Here is a 20,017-nt window from a genome sequence, read left to right on the forward strand (position 1 = left end):
AGCTTGAATCCCCGACTTCACCCAACAAACAACCCAGATCCTATCCTACATTGGGCTTAGTGTCATCCGGCGTAGGTGCGTCTACAATGCAGTAATGTTTGCTATCGAGACGATCCTCTATCTCATAAGTTACAACAATTCACTACACGGGTAATACTCACTGATGGTTGTTTGCTTCTGTCCAATTGACAAACCTCAAGGTAATCAGGCTAAAATATTCCCGCTAAGCAAGTGCGAAGTTAGATATGGATGTTGATATCATCGCATTGTTTGACCTTCCATCCCGGTCAATCAACTGACCTTACTAACCCAGCACATACATACATAACTCAAATGCCATGCGCACTTATTTTTCTTGGAACCGCGAGGATACTTTTCTTAAGAATAAAGGGAAGGCAGCGTGTGCTACTACAGAGAACGAAAGTGAAAGTACAGTTCCGCTCTTAAACATGGATTCCTCAAACATGAGAGATGGGAAGAGTGAGGATGGTGTGGCAAAGTCTAAACACGTTAAAGACTTTACGCCTCCATCAAGGCAAAGTGTGAAGTTTTTTTTTCAATCAATCTGTATTAATTTATATAAGTTAAATTCATGCTAACTGAACAAAACAGGTAATTCACGCGACGGTCGCATTTCACCAGTCTCGAAGACATCGACTGACGCCGAAGGATTGACCGCCGATCCAATTCCCGATGGCTTGTCGATACAAGACAAAAAGATCTTGTTGGTTGCGAGAGAGATTGATCTCATGGGCATGGGAAGATATCAGTGGTATATATGGACCTTATGTGGCTTGGGGTACTTTTTGGATCTACTCTGGGCGCAGGCATTCGGGTTGATTGCACCGGTTATGCAGAAGGAGATGGGAATTTCTGGTATGTAACGTCTCTAATTGGATTAATCCTTGAACTTGGAAGGCTGAGTTTGATGTGAGCTCTGTGTCCTGTCAAAGATAAGACAGGTCGCACTGGTTGAGGGAGATCTTGTACGACTAAATTCAGTGCTGACTAAACAATGTAGATACTCAATTGGGTCGATTGTTTACAGTGGTCAACGCTGGCTTGACTGTGGGAGCTTTTGTGTGGGGTGTCTTGGTAGATATCATTGGTAAGTTCCCAGCCCATATCACTTTACATTCTCTCATAGCTCACTTCATCTTTCAGGTCGCAAATGGGCTTTCAATGGCACGGTTTTCGTTACCTCTATCTTTGGTATTTGCATGGCGATGCCCAGTTCTTACAATGGTCTTCTTGTGTTAGTTGCCTTTACAGGCTTTGGCATTGGAGGAAACATTCCTATAGACACAACGATTGCTCTGGAATTCCTTCCCCAGGTGACCCCCACGCGACTTCATGCTAGAGGAGCTGCATTTAACACTCAGCATAGAAAAACCGTTTCATGTTGGCACTCCTGTCCATTTTCCAACCGATTGGAGTTGTAGTTTGCAGCGGCATAGCTTACGCATTTATACCCAATTTTTCCTGCGCGACAGACCTACAATCATGCAAAGCAAACGACTTGACACCAGGAGCTGAATGTTGTTCCAAGAAAGACAACATGGGGTGGAGATATCTCCTATATACACTGGGCTCGATATCCTTGCTCGTGTTTTTAATGCGATTCTTCATATTCACCTTCCAAGAGTCGCCCAAGTATCTTCTCAGCAAGAACAGGGACGTTGACGCTTTCAGAGTGTTAGAAAATATCGCAAAAACGAACCGAAAAACATTGACCATTACAATCGAGGATTTTAGGGCTCTGGATAGTCCGGATGAAATTCAGTCTCCCATCTCCACTACGTCTGGCAACGCTCGCCTCCAAGGTGGAAAAGTTCCTGGCGATTCAACTTTGCGTCAAAAGATCAAGAGAGAATTCAAAAGGATTGGGGTTCTTTTCAAAACAAAGCAAATGGCACGAGTCACCATATTGGTATGGATAATATACGCATTTGACTATTGGGGATTTTCCGTCTCAGGTATATACTCTCACACTTCTTTGATTATACAAAAACTTACTAACATCTTGAAGGCGCATTTCTTCCTACAATTTTAGCAAGGAAGGGTCTGCAAAAAGCAGTTGGATACTCCGCAACTTACCGCAACTTTGTCATCATTTACACGCCGGGTATCGTAGGTGTAGGCTTAGGAGCCTTGATGGTAAAAGTATCTCGAACAGGAAGACGAATTTCCATGATCATTTCATCTGCATTAATGGCTACATCATTCTTTCTCTTCGCGGCAGTCAATACTCAAGCAGCGAACGTGGGACTTAGCGTCATGGAATATTTCTTTCAATCTATGTTCAACTCGGTGCTCTATGGCTGGACACCAGAAGCGTTTCCGGCATCGGTGAGAGGAACAGCTAGTGGAATGGCTAGTTGTTGGGGAAGGTTGTTTTCTATCTTCAGTCCATTGATTGCAGCGAAGTTGTTGGCTATGAGCCTTAATGGACCATTGTTTTTGGCTGGAGCGGGTACTTTCGTGGCTTGTTTGGGAGTTATTTGCTTGCCGAATAATGTGATGAAGGGGAATGAGATTTAGGAATACTGGTGAAATAGGGACAGGGATAGGGACAGAAATACCCAATAGGATAAAGAGATATGTTGTAATGAGCATACGGCGGGTAAAAAGGGATTTGAGAGTGACATTATGAAGACTTCTACATAATTGAAGTCGATAAGATATCATAATCTCCATGCCAATGAAGATAGAGCGACGGAATAGCGATTTTCAGAAAAGTAGAAAGCCACCATAGTGTTAAGAAGCTGAATTGTATTGTGAACATGAAAGCTTGAATTTAAACTTCCATTCAATTGCTTGAGTCGAGTCTAATACATCAAGACTTCTTTCCTCACCCGGGCTTTCTGTGAGGGAGAGGGAGAAGAAAGCGTCAATGCTCTTTTTCTTATATCTCGTTTCTAAATCATCATGCTTTCAATATCTCAAGTGCAGCGAGCCCAGGAGCTTGCAATTGATACATGTGCAAATTTAATCAAGCAATACAATAAGCCAACTTCTAGTTTCTTTCAAACCTATGACTCCATGTAACACATTATGTTCTACTTCCCAGATGTTGATTATGATAAAGGGGCTAGTTCACCGTTCCAGATTCTTGTAGATAGAAGCAAGGTCCGTGCACGACTTTCCTTTCCGCTTTTCTGCCCCTCCACCAAATTAAAGCAGGACAACGACATTCAGCCTTTCCACCTTCCTGCGTAAATATCGACCCAGCAAGCACATGCTATAGGTAACTCTAAACCGAGCGATATTCTTTTCGAGTCACGATCAAGACAGCTTTCGCACCAGCGATTTCATTACGAGCGAGTTCATCAAGTGCGACATTTATCATGGAGGATTTCAATAGCGAAACGGACAGCGATTATACCAGTTATTGGAGAGATTGGGTATGTTGTGATTTCATTCTTTTGGCTTGAAGTTTTTGGTGCTTTAAAGGAGATTGATGGGACTGGTTATGTGTCGCTTCCTGCTGGCCATTTTGCGCGCTTCGATTTGTCTGAACGGCGGGAGGTCGCGCTTTCCTGTCGACGTCAGTCACCCACGAAAGGGCTTATGCTATGCGAAAGGGACCATGTGAAGGAAGACATCCCGACCGATACGGAAGGAACCGAGAAGGCATTTGATAAAAGTGAATGGAAACTGCGGCCTCAAAGATTATTCCTGGCGATTTCATTTTGAAACTGGTATCTCACCGATCATTGTAAAAGGTGGAATTAATAGCCACGCACGATGTTAGATGGTCCACCTGCGACTGGTCTGGACTACCGGTTTTATCAAACCCCTCAATCTTCGCCATCGCCAGGTCCTCAGCCAACTCTGTCACTTAGACGGGCCAAGAGAGCCAAGAGAGCCAGGGGAGGGAAAAAACGACGAGCTTCAGAAGTCGAAGGTCTTGAGGAATCAACACGCAGAACAAAATATCGGCCCCGCTCTCTGGAAGATACTAAAGCAATGGAAAGCCCTCATGAGCTTTTACCAGCTCCTTCGAACCAACAAGTGGAAGTCTGGGTCTCGAATGTACGAGAGGGACCACCTCCACCGTACAGTAGCCACGATTTTGATTCGCGCGGTCCCCTCGGGTCGAGTCTCACCTCCGAGTTCATGCACCAAAGATTCGCACCACGGGTTCTTTTGCCATATTTCATATCAGTTTACATGCATTGGCAGACTACATTTACTAACGTTTTCTTTTCCTTTAGTTCATTTCATCTCGCGGTAATGAGTACTTTTGCGAAATCGACGAAGATTATCTCACCGATCGATTCAACCTTACAGGACTTCAAACAGAGGTTCAATATTATCAATATGCGTTGGATTTAGTGACGGATGTCTTTGATTTGGATTGTGATGATGAGATGAGAGAGACTATTGAGAAGTCAGCAAGACATTTATATGGTTTGGTTCATGCTCGTTATATCGTCACTACTAGAGGATTGGCAAAAATGGTGAGTACCTTTGATCTTCATCACGAAGGGAATGCTAATCAAAACCACTTCAGCTTGAGAAGTACAAGAAAGCCGACTTTGGAAAATGTCCTCGAGTTATGTGTAAATCACATCCACTTCTCCCCATGGGACAAAGCGACAATCCAAACATCAAAGCCGTCAAACTTTACTGTTCTCGTTGTGAAGATATCTATAATCCTAAATCCTCTCGACATTCTGCAATTGATGGCGCATATTTCGGAACCTCGTTTCATAATATCTTATTCCAGGTCTATCCGGCTATGATCCCAGCGAAGAGTTATGATCGATATGTACCACGAATTTATGGATTCAAAGTACATGCGCCTGCAGCTTTGATTCGATGGCAAAATGGAGAAAGGGATGAAATGAGGAGACGTTTGAGGAAGTTGGATATCGATAGCGGGTTCAAGGATGAGGATGGTGAGGAAGTAGAGGAGAGTGAGGATGATGATGATGATGATGAAGATCTTGAGGGATTGGACAAAGAGCTGGTGGAGAATGGAGTCCAGCCAGAGGGCGTGCCCAATGTTGGGAGATATTAGATGTTTTTCTCGCCATTACAACTCGGAATAGGGAATAGGGGAAGAAAGAAAAGAGGTAGCGAGGATAAGAAAGGAAAACTTGGTCAGATTTCTATTCGTGTCGATAGGAAGAATTGTCTTTGCTTCTTTTGATGGTTTCTTAGGGAAGATATCTTATGGACTAGCCATAAATGGATGGATGGATGGTGGGATGCATTGCGGGAGTCTTAGCTGGGGCGCATATTGTTTGTTCTTCGTTGTATCGTATTGCTCGGAAGGGAGAGGGGAAGACTTGTAGGGAGGATTTGGTTCCTCGAAAGATGGATGGATCGAGATAATAGAACGCAAAGAAAGGATCGATTGAGAATTATAGTCTTTTTATTATTATGTATTAGAAGTGAAGTTTCTTGTGAGGCTCGGGGTGACGTGTGTGAATTTGTGGTATGTTGTAGTGTGATGTAGTTGAGATTTATTACTTTTCTGAAAGATATTTATGTTGTGTCAAGGGGAGAAATGAAGCAGGCGAGTTGAAACTGTGAGTTGTTGTTTATAACTTGTCATGTAATAAATATCATTATGATTAAATTGCCACTCTACCCTGTTGCATGCACTTATATATATATATATCTAAAAGCCCACACCTACGTCAATCACATCATTACACAATAAACACTTGATTCCAACCTTTCCTTTTCTCTCGCTTCCCCTGCCCCTCCATTCCCTCCCTTTCTCATCTGCCCCCTCCCCTCCTATCCCAGAGTCGACGCCGTATCCGTACGATACCAATTCGCCTTTTCATCACCCAAACACGTCCCCACCGTCACGGGTCTATACCCCTTCGCCACCGCCGTCTTCAACATATACTCCACGAGCACCTGCGACGTCTGATTGTGGATATCGTGGGAGATGACGAGAGGGTGGTCAGTGCTGGGATTGGAGGCGTTGAGGGTATTGGAGAAGATGGTTTGCGCGTTGTGGATTAGAGTTGGGGAGTCGTTGAGGTAGTCTTGTGTGTCGAGAGACTAGAGAGAGTGTTAGTTAGTTTTGGGGTGAAGAGGGAGGAATGGGGAGGAAGGGGGAAAGAACGTACGAAATAGGTAATGTGATATCCCAGTTCTTTCATATCGGCTTCGCATCCACATTCTGCGGTGCAGCTTGAATAGGGTGGTCTCATGTATGTGGGGATAACTCCAATGGTATTTCTCAATGCCATTTCGTTTTTCCACATTTCGTTTTTGCGCTGTGCGCTGGTGATATTGCAGAGATCGGGATGGCTCCATGTGTGTGATGCGACTTGATGTCCATTGTCGTACATGCGTTTGATGAGTGCAGGCCATTCGAGCGAAGTATTGTCGATGTGACCTTTACCGTTGTTGTTACCGGTGATGAAGAACGTTGCGGAGGCGTTGTATTGGGCCAGGAGATCGAGAATGTGAGAGGTGTAGATGTAAGGACCGTCGTCGAAGGTGAGAGCCATGTCGCCGGGCGTGGCACAGTCGTAGATACCATCGCTGCCGTAGAGGACGGATCCGAGGACTGGGCGAGCAATGGTGGAAGTGTTTGCGCCGGTGGGAATGGCGTTGGCGTCGCAAGCAGGTCCGTAGTCGAATTGACAGTCGGGGGCGGTACAATATTCTGGGGATGGTTAGAGGATGTATATGGGTATGTGCATGTGGTGAGCGAGGGAAAATACCTTCGGTAGTACCACAATATCCAGCAAGAGAACAACATTCGTCTGATGCACAAGTACCAACGCCTGGCCCACAGAGACTATCTGTGCCGGTACCTGCTGTACTTGCTGATGCAGTGGTATTTGTAGCATTGTTACATACTCCATACGCCGACTGACAACCTGAAGTAGCAGAACAATAATCCGATGTAGTTCCACAATATCCACTGGAAATTTATTAACACCAATCCCTCCGGCTCTATGGCGGGTATTTCTTACTTATTAGAACAGCATTCTCCAGTTGGACAGCTATATCCCTGAGTCCCAGCCCCGATTATCCCGCATGTCTCATCAGTACTCACTACTTTACTTCCGGTAAGAGCAACTGGACTTGTACAATTTCCAAATTGGGATTGACAGCCGTTGCTACTTAGACAATAATCATCTGTTTTACCGCAAAATCCATTGGAGGAACAACAGGGAAGGCTTGAGGGGCAAGTGTAGCCATCTGCTCCTCCTCCTGCAGTACCGTTGAATCCACAGGTGTTATTTGGGGATATTGCTCGGGGGAAGATGGGAGCTTTGGAGAAGCGAGCTGAGGTGGTGGTTATGAGGCCAAGGAGAACGACCGAAGTGATTTGAAGGGGATGCATTTGGAGTACGCGTTTGAGGAATAATTTGATTTACCCTTATTTTGAAACCCTTTTAGATTATGGTAAATAGGTGATGTAACAATAGAAAGAAAGAGAGAAAAACGAATGTATAGATCACGTTTTAACGAAAGTAACAATTGACCCATGGAAGAAAGATAAAAGAAACGAAAGAAAGATTAAACCAAAGAATGTTTTACTTATATAAAGTACATTTTTGACATCTCACACCAAGCTTTCAAAAGTCTCGTATAAAAAGATCCAAGCATCGAACTCGAAACAACCGCGGCAGGCAGTGCAAGAAGATATTCATGATGATCGAGGCCCTCATATTTTATTTCGGTATAAAAAAGGAAAGAGGAAAGAAATAAGCTTCCAATGGGAAGATATGATTCATGGCTTAGGATATACAGATCCGACATTTTGTGTGTGTGTGTGAGGGGGAGAGAGAGAGAAGAGTACTCGGGAGTCGGTAATGAGCTTTGACGTTTTACACTTGTAATGGTGATACTGAGATACCTTCCCTTGTTCTCGACTTTCGCGTCTTGCGAAGTCTAAATCTTGTTTAGAAGCGAGATGGACCATCGGACGATGATGAAACACTGATGGATGAATATCAGTGGAAATTTTGAAGATCACGTTGTGGGCTTGGTTCGGGACACGAGATTTGAGGTTGGGTTCGTTGAAGATGGAGAAGAATTGTAGATAGTGAAACGTGGTGATGACGACAAGGAGTCCGAGTTATCTATTTAGCTTGGCGTCTGATTTTAGAAATGATGTATCTAACATACATTAGGCGCCGTTGGTATTTCTGGTCTATCGAGTGATGGAGTGATATATACAATGAGTGTAATAGCAAGTGATGGCCTCGGAAAGTAAAGAAGAGGAGAGTAGAATGGTTAGATGTCTTTGAGATGTTCGAACATTTCCAAATTCATCTTCCGCGGTGCGTCTTGTCACTCTTGTGTATATGTGTAAGTTGTTCGATGATTACTATCAATCGTTTCCTTGTGGAGTTTTGTCTTATTCAAATTGTTTCTGACGAGCTTCTGACTTCTCTTCCTGGTGAGCCTGGTATCTCGAATATCTACCTTTACCTACCTAGTTATACCAATTGGTCCACAATCAGTCCTTCTTCCCTTGGTCAAGTGAGGACTGAAACCCTTCGAGCTTCATTCGCAAAATTATTAATCCGTGCCGAATTCGGACCTTTCTTCCAGAACGGGGAATCATAATGGGCATCTATGCATCTTGAACACCACCTTCCGCAGTTGAAGACCTCTGACAGAAGCCAAAACGTCATAGGATCGACAGTCGTATTCCATTAATCATCTCTACAATTGAATAAACATCTACGTCACAATCTTGGTGGAGGCAAAGAGATGGATAATGAGGTAAGTGATCTTAAGGAAAAGTAGACGTGTAGGTGAATTTCTATTTAATATTCCTCTTTCATATCAATAATGTTCTCTCGAACTCTTCAATCATCATTCAGATCTTCAGCACGATTATCACAACTTTCTTCACACCTTCAAAGACGAACCATGGCCTCAATCACTTCCCACAAGCTTAACACTGGAGCTACCATTCCTGCCATCGGGTTTGGTACTTGGCAGGACAAAGATTCTCAAGAGGATGCAGTTACAGAGGCATTGAAGGCGGGATATAGACACATCGACACTGTACGTATTATCATCTGAAGAGTTCATCACCGATCCGTGGATAATATGCTAACCCAATATCTCTTCTAGGCTAGAGTTTACGGTACTGAACCAGCATGCGGAACTGCAATCAAGAAATCTGGCGTTCCTCGCTCCGAACTCTTCATTACCACTAAATTATGGAACAACAAGCACAAACCAGAAGACGTCGAAGCGGCTCTTGATGCTTCCTTAAAAGATTTGGAGTTGGATTATGTGGATTTATTCTTGATGCACTGGCCATCTGCATTCAAACCAGGCGATGAATTAATGCCAAAGGTGGATGGAAAGATGCAAACAGCAGATATTTCATACGTCGACACATATAAAGCCATGGAAAAGCTTATTGATACTGGAAAGACTAAGGCTATTGGCATTTCCAATTTTTCAAGAGGAGAGCTGGAACATTTGTTGAAGGAGACTTCTGTGGTTCCTGCAGCTCACCAATTGGAACTTCATCCATGGTTACAACAAACTGAATTCTGTGAATTCAACAAGAGCAAAGGTATTCACATCACACAGTATTCTCCATTTGGAAATCAAAATGAAATTTATGATGCCGGAAAGGGTATTGGCAAGTTGATGGTAAGATTGATTCAATTCAAATCATTCCATGCTTTACTAACATGTTTTCAGGATGATCCAACTATCGTTGAGATCGGCAAAAAGTATAACAAGTCTGGAGCACAAGTAGCTTTAGCTTGGGGTATTGCACATGGTCACTCAGTTATCCCCAAATCCAAGACACCTTCGCGCATCAAGTCTAATTTGGAGGGAGACTTCAAACTTGATACTGAAGACTTGAAGAAGTTGGATGGTTTGGATAAGAAGTTGAGATTCAATGATGCTAGTAAAGGATTCGGATACAACTTCTATTCGGATCTAGATGGAAAGAAGAATTAAGAGAGAAAGATACCATATGTAATATAGTAATGTCACTTTTCACCAATGGTCCATGAGTTCCCTACCTCCCGCCCTACATCGTTGCCTCGGGAATATACACGGCTGGATTTAGAAAAATCAATATTTCAGCCACAACGCCCATGTTTCACACCCTGTCAAATTTGAAGATAAGTGGTAGAAAATGTGTTCGCATACATCCCTTCATGCAGATACTCATCAATATAACACAAAGTTGTGTCCCAAATCCCGAGCTTTGAAGCCAGATAAACACACCACATTGAACGATCTTTATTTTCTCTCCAAGCAGTAGTTCACACACCCGACCCGTACCTGTAGATCTGCATGAAACTTCAAACCATCACTACATATTCCTTTTCGCCCCAAGCAACAATTGGTTAAAGAAGGTATCACAACAGAAGCAAGAACAAACAAGATATTTCCATTTCCGCGATTGGACAATACACAGTGCTGAAGAGTGATACACAGTTCGTGTTTATTATCAGAGGCGTGTACCAATGTCCCGAATGTGGAGATTGAGGGGTTTGTTTTGATATGTCTTCGTGTTATTTCTATCCTTCTCTTCTCTTTTTTTCCCTGAAAGATCTACTTTTCACTTGCGAACACGAAAAGTTTCTAGGAGTTCTTTTTGTATATTTGATAGATATAGCAGATATCACGTTCGTTCAGTAATTGCATTATGTATATCAATCTTTTGACGACGGCTAGTCTTTGTGCTGTGGTACTTGCGAGTCCGCAGTTGGAGAGACGACAGGATGTCGATGCGTATGTTTTCTGGCTTCTCTCTTCTCTCTCATTTTTTCTTTCTTCCATTCCCCCTTCAACTTCCAAACCACATCCTAGCATCCAATAACTAAACTCTCCTCGCCCCATAGCTCCGCCATAGCCTCCAGCATCTCCTCTCTCTCCTCCGCCCTCATCCCCAACCCATCCCTCGCCGCCCAATTAACCAGCATCCCCACCTCCGTCCTCGCTCTGCAATCTTCTCCCTCAGGCCTCGCACAACTCGAACAAGAATTCCTCAGTTCCATCCCCGCTTGGTATACTTCTCTCTCCCCCGCCGCTCAAACCTACATCCTCAGCGCCGGCCCCGCAAAAGCCAGCATCTTCTCTCTCGAATCTCTCTTATCCGCCACATCCGCATCCGCATCCGCTACCACCTCCGCCCCCGCCGCTCCAAGCATCACAGGTTTCCTCACCGGCATCATCAACGGAACTACAGCTACCCTCGTCCCGATCACGGGCTCAGGAGGCCTCACGATAGCGAGCGGTAATAGTACGGTGACGACGAAAAAATTGAGTACGACGGCTACGACCGAGACGGAAACGGAAGCGAAAACTACGGAGACGAGCGTGAAGACGAGTGAGACGGGGAAGAATGGTGGGGGGGCTCCGAGTCCGATTGAGAGTTCGAGTAAGGGTGGAGCGGCACAGGTTACGGGGGTGTTGGGTGGGGTGGTGATGGGGGCGGTGGGGTTGGTGTGGGTTTTGTAGGGGGGAGAGGGGGGCTTGAGAGGGGGGTGGAGATGGAGTGAGCTTTTTGGATTTGTGATGTGGCGAGGTGAGGTGTATGTTGATGCAGATGGGGATGGAGGTGAGAAGAATGGTGGAATTGAATGTAATTTGATGTCGTGATTAGCGGCTAGTCCGAGTCGTTTATCTTTCTTTCAATATATCTTCATTAGTCTTCTATTATATTCTTGACTGAAGCGCTATATCGAATGCTATTCAGTATGTTTGGGATTCTGCTCGTGATTAAAAGTGCGTAAATCATGAACCGATTGTCGAAGCATACTCATACATCAAAAGATTCACAAGAGGCTTGAGAACTGATAGATCTCACACGAAAGGAAACTCAATGGGCATGTAATCAGTTTCGATTTATTTCGGTGTATCCCTAAACGCAGATTTGAATCCCTGGAAATACCCCTTTCTAAACGGATTCAATTCATCAGCAGTAACACCCGTCCCATTAGCTGTCCTCTCACGGATTTGTTCGGGATCGACCATTGAATCCGGTATTCTCTTATATGTAATAAGTCTTCTTGACCCTATTTCTGTATTAACAATCCGCCATTTACTACTAGCATGAGAAATACTTACATCTATTAAAAGCTTGTGTGCAAACACTTGTGATCTGTAAACAAGGATGTGTTGGGACTTTGATCTCTTGATCCTCGTCATTTGCAGTTGGCATCCAGAAGGATAGACGGCCATTATCTACTAGGGACACGGCTGCGAAATCAAGAATATCGTCTAGCATGGCTAGGAAAGAATATGGTTTCTTGGGTGGGATGTAAGCGTCTTGTCTGGAATTTGGGTTAGCATCGTTTCTAGGAGAATGATCATAAAGAAAGGTATTTATACAAATGATGAGGTTGTGTTTCGCCTTCTAACATAATAGGGACTTTAGGTTTCGTCGGATCCCTATTCCCAAGTACTTTTAAACCTTCTCTTACACCATAGGGTGGATCACATAATATCCCATCGAACAATCTCGCGCATCTCAAAGGAGTATTTGTGAGATCGGCCACGAACGTATCTCCAAACTGATTCGTGAGACCATATTGCACAAAATTCGAATGTAAATTTCGCGTTTCCTTTCCTCGGATACTTCGCCCATCAATATCGCTTCCGAAAGCAAGAGCGCCGAAATGTGCACATGCGACGGGGAAACTACCCGTCCCGACAAATGGATCGTAGAACAATTTTGCCGGGGCTGCTAATGTGATGTTGGCAGTGACTAGTGCGAGCTCGGAATCCATAGAAGTGGTACTGATATACTTTCTCTTTTTGAGATCATATTTTCCTACAATATCTCTTTCGCTAGCGCCGAGAAATCGACCAAAGGTTACTTGGGAAGGTGTTGTGATACCATTGGCAGCAGCGTCAAGTTGCCATTCTTCCAAGATACAAAATTCTTCATCTGCTCCTTTCATTTTGATAGGACCCTCGAACTCCAAATATCGGAATTCATTAATGAGTGCTCGTTGCTCAGTGGTAGATCTTGTATTTTGAAAACAATCCACGGTAAATTTGAAAGAGCAGGTTTTGTAAAGCGACCATAGATCTTTTGTAGAAGTCTTTACATCACCATGAAGAATTTCATACGTAGAACCCGTGCCCCAAACTTCGTAGATGGCTTTCGAGAGAATGCTTCTCTTGACCAATCGGGCAGCGGCTTCTGCAGACGGAACGTCTACGAAACAAAATGGTGACTATCAATCACTTAGAATTGACGGCGATGATGAGATTTTGACGATAGATTTCACTTACATTCGAAACATAGTGTTCAACCTTCAAAGGAATATTCTCAAGTTCTGCTAAAGCCTGAATCTCGGCAAGACGAAACGTCTCGTGCGTTTGTGTGAATCTTATTAAACACTTCATTTTGATCTTTTGATGTTGTTGATTCCTCCTACAGAACCAGGTGTTCGAGTGGAATCTCTCCTCGTCTCGCTCCTGCAAACCACTACACTGGTGTGGAAAATCTCAGGAAAACACGAACAAACAAATCGGGGTCAAACTTTCGGAGTCTGGTGAATTGGAAAAGTTGTCTTTGAGGATTATAGACAAAAGTCTCTGATCAAGCCTTGAAGTGGAATCGGCTCAGAAGAGGACTCCTTTGCGCAGCTACAAAAAAACAATGCCTGTATGTAATTTTCAATATCACATTCATAATATTTTTCACCATGACTCCTGCGAAAAAATACCCCTCCAAAAATCCTTACAAGGGTTAAAATTAGCGCATTCGAGCCCATGCCATCCACGCTAAACCCAAAATCGCTCTATCAAGATAAATCCTCAAAAGTGCGTCTGTCCATCTGCCTCTTCCCAACCAAGCTTTCACACACATCGAAAATGTTAAGCTTCCCAAAAGATACCAAACACGAGCAGAAATGCTACGTGACACATGGTACCATGGGTCATCTTGACCCCAAACAAACACCTGTAAAACGGAAACCATTTGTGAATATCTTGGGTCATAAATTTATCAACAAGGTTGAGATGATATTACCCAAGGAATTGTATGAGATTATGAAGAGCGGGGTGGATGGAGTTTTGGGGGAGGATAGTCCGGTTTATAGTCGGGTTGTGCTTCCATTGAGTGCATTGCTGGAGGGAGAGTTTTTTACGGAGTATATTAAAAAAGGTGAGGCACGTGAGGGCATTGCGAGGTTACTTTTTGCTTACGGGATTCTAGGAAATATTATGATGCTTTCCAAGGGAATGATGGGGGTTGATAATGTGTTTTCCTTGAGTGAGGGTAAGGTCTCAGAGTTTGGATGTTTTAATGCGCAGAACCTACTGACGTTGTCACAGGAATCTTAACCTTGCATCTGGATAAGGAAACTTATGAAAGATCTGGATTAGTGGGCAAACCGGAGGGAATTAAGGGGAAACGAGAACATCGACCTCGATGGAGTATGTACTTTTTTGACTGGGAAAATGGATTTGCTAATCAATTCATAGTTGTTGAAATAAATTTACGATTACCATCAATGTTACACGGCAAGAAGGGTTTTCGAAGGATTGAATATGCATTCAAGAATGTATTGACTACTCCTGTAACGTGGCTTTTCTGTGACCTAGGAGCTACAGGTGGGAATCTACATACACCTCTTGCTACAATGCTAACGTCTTCACCAGTATTACCATCTGACCCATTATCTCCACATCATCCACACAAGATAGCATGCATTCCAAAAGTATCGAGTGACTTGACAGTCAAGAGACCTCGATTTGAACCTCCAGTAGAGAACAATAAAAACTATGACGAGGACTTTCGCGACTTCGCCAGCGAAATTCATGAGTGGCTCTCATTAATATCGCTAGAAAGTCCACGAGTCAATTCAACGGACAAGATCGACCCCTTTCTGTCCCGTTACGACCCTCCGATAGGTTCAGATGAAGCGAAGGAGCTGGTGAAAGTCACATGGACTGGATTCATTTCCTCTACATGGGCACATAATACTTTTATCCAAGCTCTACTCGTAGCGCCGAGAAATTCTTGGTTTTCGTATTATGTTGGCGGGTTTAGCGATAGCTGGAATGGCGAGAGCAAGAACTGTACGGTATTGAAGTTGCCTGATGTCCCCAACGATTATGTTTTGTGGGAAGTAGAATAGATGGAAAATCATTCTGTCCGTTGACGAACTTCTCGTCCTTCTCCTACTTCGCCTGTAATCGCCTCCGTAATAAGCTTTCGTAATTCCTCTTGTCCCGCAGGTGTTTGAAAATCGTCTCGAGCAGCCAGTTCATCAATACGTCTCTTAAACTCGGGATCAATGACCTCTCCTACATCCTCATCTGGATTCATGGTGCCAATATTGACCGACAGTCCTTCGGGTACTAATGGTGGGTGGGCCACTATGGCATCTGTCCCACTTGATGCTGAAAGGCCTCCCTCGGCTTCAAGTTCCTTGATTCGGAGATACACCGCGACTTCTGGATAGTCACCCTCTGCCTCGATTCTTTCCCTTGCATTACACCCATCCTCAGCACTTCTTATTGTGAAATTGGCATGTAATTCCTCAACCAATAGCTTTGCGCAATCTAACGTTTCGACCACAAACAATGCTGTCTCCCCGTCCTCATCTTTCAAATCGACGTTGACATCAAACTCGGTGACAAGCGCTCGCAAAAGGTCTAAATGACTGTAAGAGGCGGCAGCGTGCATTAAAGAATATCCGTGTTCATCTTGAGCAGAAGCTAAGGCGGGGTTCGATCGAAGGAGGGGTAGGAGATCTGGAGAATTGTCGGCGGCCAGAAGGAAAGGATTGGGTTGAGCTGGAGCCATCGTATACTCCAGTATGAGTCAGTGCCGTGTTATTGTCTTCGCCGTAGAGTGGAAATTTCAGTATTACAACACTTCTCTTCCCAAAATTATTCTGTTTGTGGCTGATGTAGGAAGGCCTCCGAGGATTTTCTATAGTGCAGCGGCCGCATATCCCGATGACCGAGCCCAAGAACCCCACTAAGCGCTCATGCCTGTTGCCTTTTTTTTAATGCTCAGCCCTACTCGTACCCAGACAATCTAAGAATTATCCAATTATCAAGGGATTCGCCTGACCTTTTTCTTTTTTGGGTATCGAGCTAAGCAAAATACTACTTTCGGTACCTAGGTATAGTATCGTGCCTGCCCTGCCCTGCCTTGCACTCTGCCTACCACTTTCCTCAAGATTTTGATATCTCGAGCTTCATTTCACTACCCAGTATCTATCCATTTCCCCGGTGTGACTCTTTGCTGGATAAGGAAGGAACATCATAAAGGATCCCGTGTGGTTGCTTGGTGTTGATAAAAAGACAAACAAATCTCACCTAAAAGTCAAGAATCTCTCTTGCATGCTATTCGCCCACAAACTTCTATATCCAAGACTTCTTTCAACTATACACAAAGATTGTTCAACTCCCCAATTTACTACTACATCAAAGTTTTTAGATATCTCAAACCATTCCGCTCTAACACATCTACCAAAATATTCTGTCGACATGGCTGAACACAAAAATGTTCCGTATAAATCTCAAAATGTAGAAGAAGTTCAAACACTTCTTCGAAATCTCAATGATAGCGCCGGCAAAGGAAAGAAACATGGTTTCAGTTGCAAGAAAACTCCTTTCCAGGTCGATGGATCTCCAGCAAGAATTGTTGTCGAATCTTGGCGTTTTCAAGATTGGGACTACAAGCGACATGATTTACCTACATACGCACGAGGTCTTTTCACCAGTAAAAATGAAAAGGGTCAGCCAGAGGTTGCAGTCCGTGGTTATGATAAATTCTTCAATACGGAAGAGGTTAGTTCCACGAAATGGAACCAAATCGAAGCCAACACCAAGGGTCCTTATGAATTGAGTCTCAAAGAAAATGGATGTATTGTCTTTATTAGCGGTCTTCACGATGGCACTCTATTGGTCTGTAGCAAACATTCTACCGGTCAAGGAAACAAACCAGAAATGAGCCACGCAAAAGCTGCTGACAGGTGGGTTGACAAACAACTTCAAGCCATTGGAAAAACTCGGCAGGATCTCGCCAGAGAGCTTAGAAAGAGAAATGCCACTGCGGTCGCCGAGCTTTGCGATGATGATTTCGAGGAGCACATTTTAGCATATGGCAAAGATGACGCAGGGCTTTATCTTCACGGTATCAACATCAACTTGCCAGAGTTTATGACATATCCTGGAGAACAAGTTCAGGCTTTTGCAGCCGAATGGGGATTCAAAAAGACTGATTTTCTGGTGATGGACGATATTCAAGTCGCCAAAGCCTTCCTTGACGAAGTAGCTGAAACTGGATCTTATCAAGGACGTGATATTGAAGGTTTCGTCATTCGCTGTAAGGCTCGTACCAGATCAAATGAGTCATTTTCAGATTGGTTCTTCAAGTACAAATTCGAGGAGCCATATCTAATGTATAGACAATGGCGTGAGTGCACAAAGGCCTTGATTTCCGGAAAACCAGCTCGATTCAGAAAGCATGTCAAGATCACAGAAGAATACCTTCTGTTTGCACGAAAACGCCTTGCCGAGGATCCTAAGTTGGGAAAAGAGTATGCACATAATCATGGTATTATCAAGTTGAGAGATGATTTCCTGAAGGAAATTAATCTGAAGGGTTCGGATATTATTCGTCAAGAATATTCTCAACTTGGAGGGTCACCAGATGAAGTGCATAATGATGTTATTCTATGTCCAGTTGCAACAATTGGTTGTGGAAAGACAACTATTGCGCTTGCACTTACTCATCTATTTGGTTGGGGCCATGTTCAGAATGACAACATTACGGGCAAGGGCCGTCCACCTCGATTCACCAAGGAAATTTTGACACAGCTCGAAGAAAAGCCTGTTGTCTTTGCTGATCGAAATAATGCCTCAAGACATGAACGAAAGCAACTGATTGATGATGTACATCTTACTCATCCGCACGTTCGACTCGTCGTCTTGAATTTTGTTCACGATAGAGCAAGCATCGAGAAAGTTCGACAAGTTACTCAAGATCGAGTAATCAACCGCGGCGACAATCATCAGACTCTCCAAGCAGCATCAGATACAAAGAAAGTTGTTGGTATCATGGAAGGTTTCATTCAACGCTTTGAACCAGTGAATATATCTGCACCACCGGATGATGGATTCGACTGTTCTATCAGATTGGATCCTACTAAGGACTCGCGAGAGAATCTTGAGACTGTTGTTGGACAGCTTTCAGCACAATTTCCAAAGCTTTTTATCGATTTGCCCACGAGCGAGGATCTTGATGAGGCAATTCAGTTTGCATTGAGCGATTACAAACCAGATCTCAGACATGAAGTTGGCCGTGGACCACCTAACAATCACAATAGGAATCAACAGAAAGAGAACAGAAATGTACGTGATGATGATGATAATGATGAAAATGCCCAAAAACGAAAGCGTACACGTACCGAATAACGCTGACCTCAAATTGATTACAGCAAACCCAGCAACCACAAATTGCAAAGAAGAGAAAACCATTGGAATACGTCTCCATTGACCTTCCTCGAAATGATATTAAGGAGACGCTTGACGATGCTTTCGGTCGTGTATCCTCAAACAAAGCAAAATTTTACAGAGCCCTAGAGGGAATGCATCGAGTTCAGCCAGAATTTCACGTCACTCTTATTCATCGAGCTAATTCCAAACAATTCCCTGAGTTGTGGCAGAAATACAGTGATTTACACGCGGATCAAGTTTCCAAAGATCCATGGAGCCCTGGAACTGGATTTGGCAACTGTCAAGTTATGCTGGAGAGAGTAGGTTCTATCTTTTCATAATCTTTTGAGGTGAAAACTAACAGAAGCAGATCGTATGGGATGACCGTATCATGGCAATTGTTGCTAGAATTATCGATGATGGATGGGAATGCACGAATGAAGTAGCACATATTACTGTTGGTACAAGAGGAAATGATGTTAAACCCAAGGAAAGCAATGATTTGTTGAAGCGTTGGCTTGCGCAGGGTAGTGGGGATGAGAGCGGAATTGGAGAGATTGCTATTGAAGGTAGGAAGACTGTTCAGGGAGTTGTTAAGGGCATTCTTTCTAGATGAGAAGATGGGTGGTGAAATGAATGGTCATGGGTGAGAGTTGACGGGTAGATGAAACGGATGGACGGTGGAGGAAAAGTGATTTTTAGAGATACCACAATATCTTCGCTCTGTTATTTTTGGCATAAATTCATAGGACTTGAATCACTAGGATTCATGAATAAACGCAATATCTTCTTTTCCAAGCTGGTTATTCGTGTGGTGTCCCCAATCATGAGATGTGTGCGATTTGAAGTACTATCCTACATGAACTCATCGAGAAACCAGAAGGAAAACACACACTCTCTCTCTCTCTCTCTGAATCCGCCTCTTCGAAGCCCTCTGCATTCAAAAATGACTCCTGCGTGAAACTCTATATCAGTATTGGTATCAATATCGATATTGATTAAAGACCTAAAATATCAGCCCCCACTCCCTACCCTACATCAAATGACCACTCTTTTATTGCCTTCAAGTCTCTACACGTACTAGCAGACGCACTCGCACTCGCCATAAGGTTACCACACTACACTACACTTTATGCTGCAGTGCTGCAGTACCCTTGACGGCTTTGCGATTTTATTGAGAGGCGTTTATAGTAGATAGATGTGGTGGAGTTGGTGGTGGGCGAGGGAGTGAGTGATATAATGATGGTGCTGTTGTGGAATTGATAGTTCAATATTGAGGAGGATGTTCGGAGTTAAGAAACTGATGGAAATGGTGGAAGTTGGGATCGTGAGTATCTTGGATTATATAAAAAATTGGGGGAGGAGAAAGGAAGAGAAGGAGGAGGAAGGAAGGAAGGAAGGAAGGAAGTAAATTGAAAGTTCACCAAAATATGGGAAAGGAGAAAGAAAGAAAATGCAAGGAACTATAATCCTCCCCCCTCCTTTCCCCCCTCCTCCCCCCCCCCTTCCGCCTCTAAGAAATCTCATCATAAAAAGCGACCATCTTGATCAAGATCTAGATAGGTATTAGATAGGTCGCTCAATGTGCTACTTGTACATCTACCCACATATCCTTTTCCCATAACCG

General features: G+C 43.7%; 9 protein-coding genes across 9 annotated transcripts; 6 read left to right on the forward strand and 3 right to left on the reverse strand.

Moving 5' to 3' along the window:
- Positions 1-338: 338 nt before the first annotated feature.
- Bfra_010201 (putative membrane transporter protein) lies at positions 339-2,541 on the forward strand (the record flags this gene model as incomplete). The annotated part of the gene is made up of 6 exons (XM_037340533.1): positions 339-540; positions 613-876; positions 1,022-1,108; positions 1,165-1,334; positions 1,388-1,976; positions 2,030-2,541. The coding sequence occupies 6 exons, from the start codon at positions 339-341 to the stop codon at positions 2,539-2,541; spliced, it is 1,824 nt and encodes a 607-aa protein (XP_037189001.1).
- Positions 2,542-3,747: 1,206 nt separating this feature from the next.
- Bfra_010202 (putative casein kinase ii beta subunit protein) lies at positions 3,748-5,026 on the forward strand (the record flags this gene model as incomplete). Its single annotated transcript, XM_037340534.1, has 3 exons — positions 3,748-4,143; positions 4,218-4,463; positions 4,517-5,026. 3 exons carry the CDS (start codon positions 3,748-3,750, stop codon positions 5,024-5,026), a joined length of 1,152 nt encoding a protein of 383 aa, XP_037189002.1.
- Positions 5,027-5,754: 728 nt separating this feature from the next.
- Bfra_010203 (putative chitin deacetylase protein) lies at positions 5,755-7,327 on the reverse strand (the record flags this gene model as incomplete). Its single annotated transcript, XM_037340535.1, has 4 exons — positions 5,755-6,027; positions 6,096-6,640; positions 6,699-6,901; positions 6,954-7,327. 4 exons carry the CDS (start codon positions 7,325-7,327, stop codon positions 5,755-5,757), a joined length of 1,395 nt encoding a protein of 464 aa, XP_037189003.1.
- Positions 7,328-8,787: 1,460 nt separating this feature from the next.
- Positions 8,788-9,927, forward strand: Bfra_010204 (putative aldehyde reductase protein; the record flags this gene model as incomplete). The annotated part of the gene is made up of 3 exons (XM_037340536.1): positions 8,788-9,006; positions 9,076-9,609; positions 9,661-9,927. 3 exons carry the CDS (start codon positions 8,788-8,790, stop codon positions 9,925-9,927), a joined length of 1,020 nt encoding a protein of 339 aa, XP_037189004.1.
- Positions 9,928-10,624: 697 nt separating this feature from the next.
- Bfra_010205 (uncharacterized protein) lies at positions 10,625-11,439 on the forward strand (the record flags this gene model as incomplete). The annotated part of the gene is made up of 2 exons (XM_037340537.1): positions 10,625-10,710; positions 10,821-11,439. 2 exons carry the CDS (start codon positions 10,625-10,627, stop codon positions 11,437-11,439), a joined length of 705 nt encoding a protein of 234 aa, XP_037189005.1.
- Positions 11,440-11,826: 387 nt separating this feature from the next.
- Positions 11,827-13,335, reverse strand: Bfra_010206 (putative rna methylase family protein; the record flags this gene model as incomplete). The annotated part of the gene is made up of 4 exons (XM_037340538.1): positions 11,827-11,996; positions 12,049-12,254; positions 12,313-13,163; positions 13,222-13,335. 4 exons carry the CDS (start codon positions 13,333-13,335, stop codon positions 11,827-11,829), a joined length of 1,341 nt encoding a protein of 446 aa, XP_037189006.1.
- A 471-nt stretch (positions 13,336-13,806) lies between these two features.
- Bfra_010207 (putative ribonuclease p 40kda subunit protein) lies at positions 13,807-15,074 on the forward strand (the record flags this gene model as incomplete). Its single annotated transcript, XM_037340539.1, has 4 exons — positions 13,807-14,212; positions 14,269-14,370; positions 14,419-14,547; positions 14,596-15,074. The coding sequence occupies 4 exons, from the start codon at positions 13,807-13,809 to the stop codon at positions 15,072-15,074; spliced, it is 1,116 nt and encodes a 371-aa protein (XP_037189007.1).
- An 8-nt stretch (positions 15,075-15,082) lies between these two features.
- Positions 15,083-15,745, reverse strand: Bfra_010208 (putative ankyrin repeat-containing protein; the record flags this gene model as incomplete). The annotated part of the gene is made up of 1 exon (XM_037340540.1): positions 15,083-15,745. The coding sequence occupies one exon, from the start codon at positions 15,743-15,745 to the stop codon at positions 15,083-15,085; it is 663 nt and encodes a 220-aa protein (XP_037189008.1).
- Positions 15,746-16,290: 545 nt separating this feature from the next.
- Positions 16,291-19,006, forward strand: Bfra_010209 (putative trna ligase protein; the record flags this gene model as incomplete). Its single annotated transcript, XM_037340541.1, has 3 exons — positions 16,291-18,306; positions 18,393-18,710; positions 18,761-19,006. The coding sequence occupies 3 exons, from the start codon at positions 16,291-16,293 to the stop codon at positions 19,004-19,006; spliced, it is 2,580 nt and encodes an 859-aa protein (XP_037189009.1).
- Between the last annotated feature and the right edge of the window lie 1,011 nt (positions 19,007-20,017).

This window comes from Botrytis fragariae (genome assembly GCF_013461495.1).
Source record: "Botrytis fragariae strain BVB16 chromosome Unknown tig00000186, whole genome shotgun sequence".
Classification (NCBI taxonomy): domain Eukaryota; kingdom Fungi; phylum Ascomycota; class Leotiomycetes; order Helotiales; family Sclerotiniaceae; genus Botrytis; species Botrytis fragariae.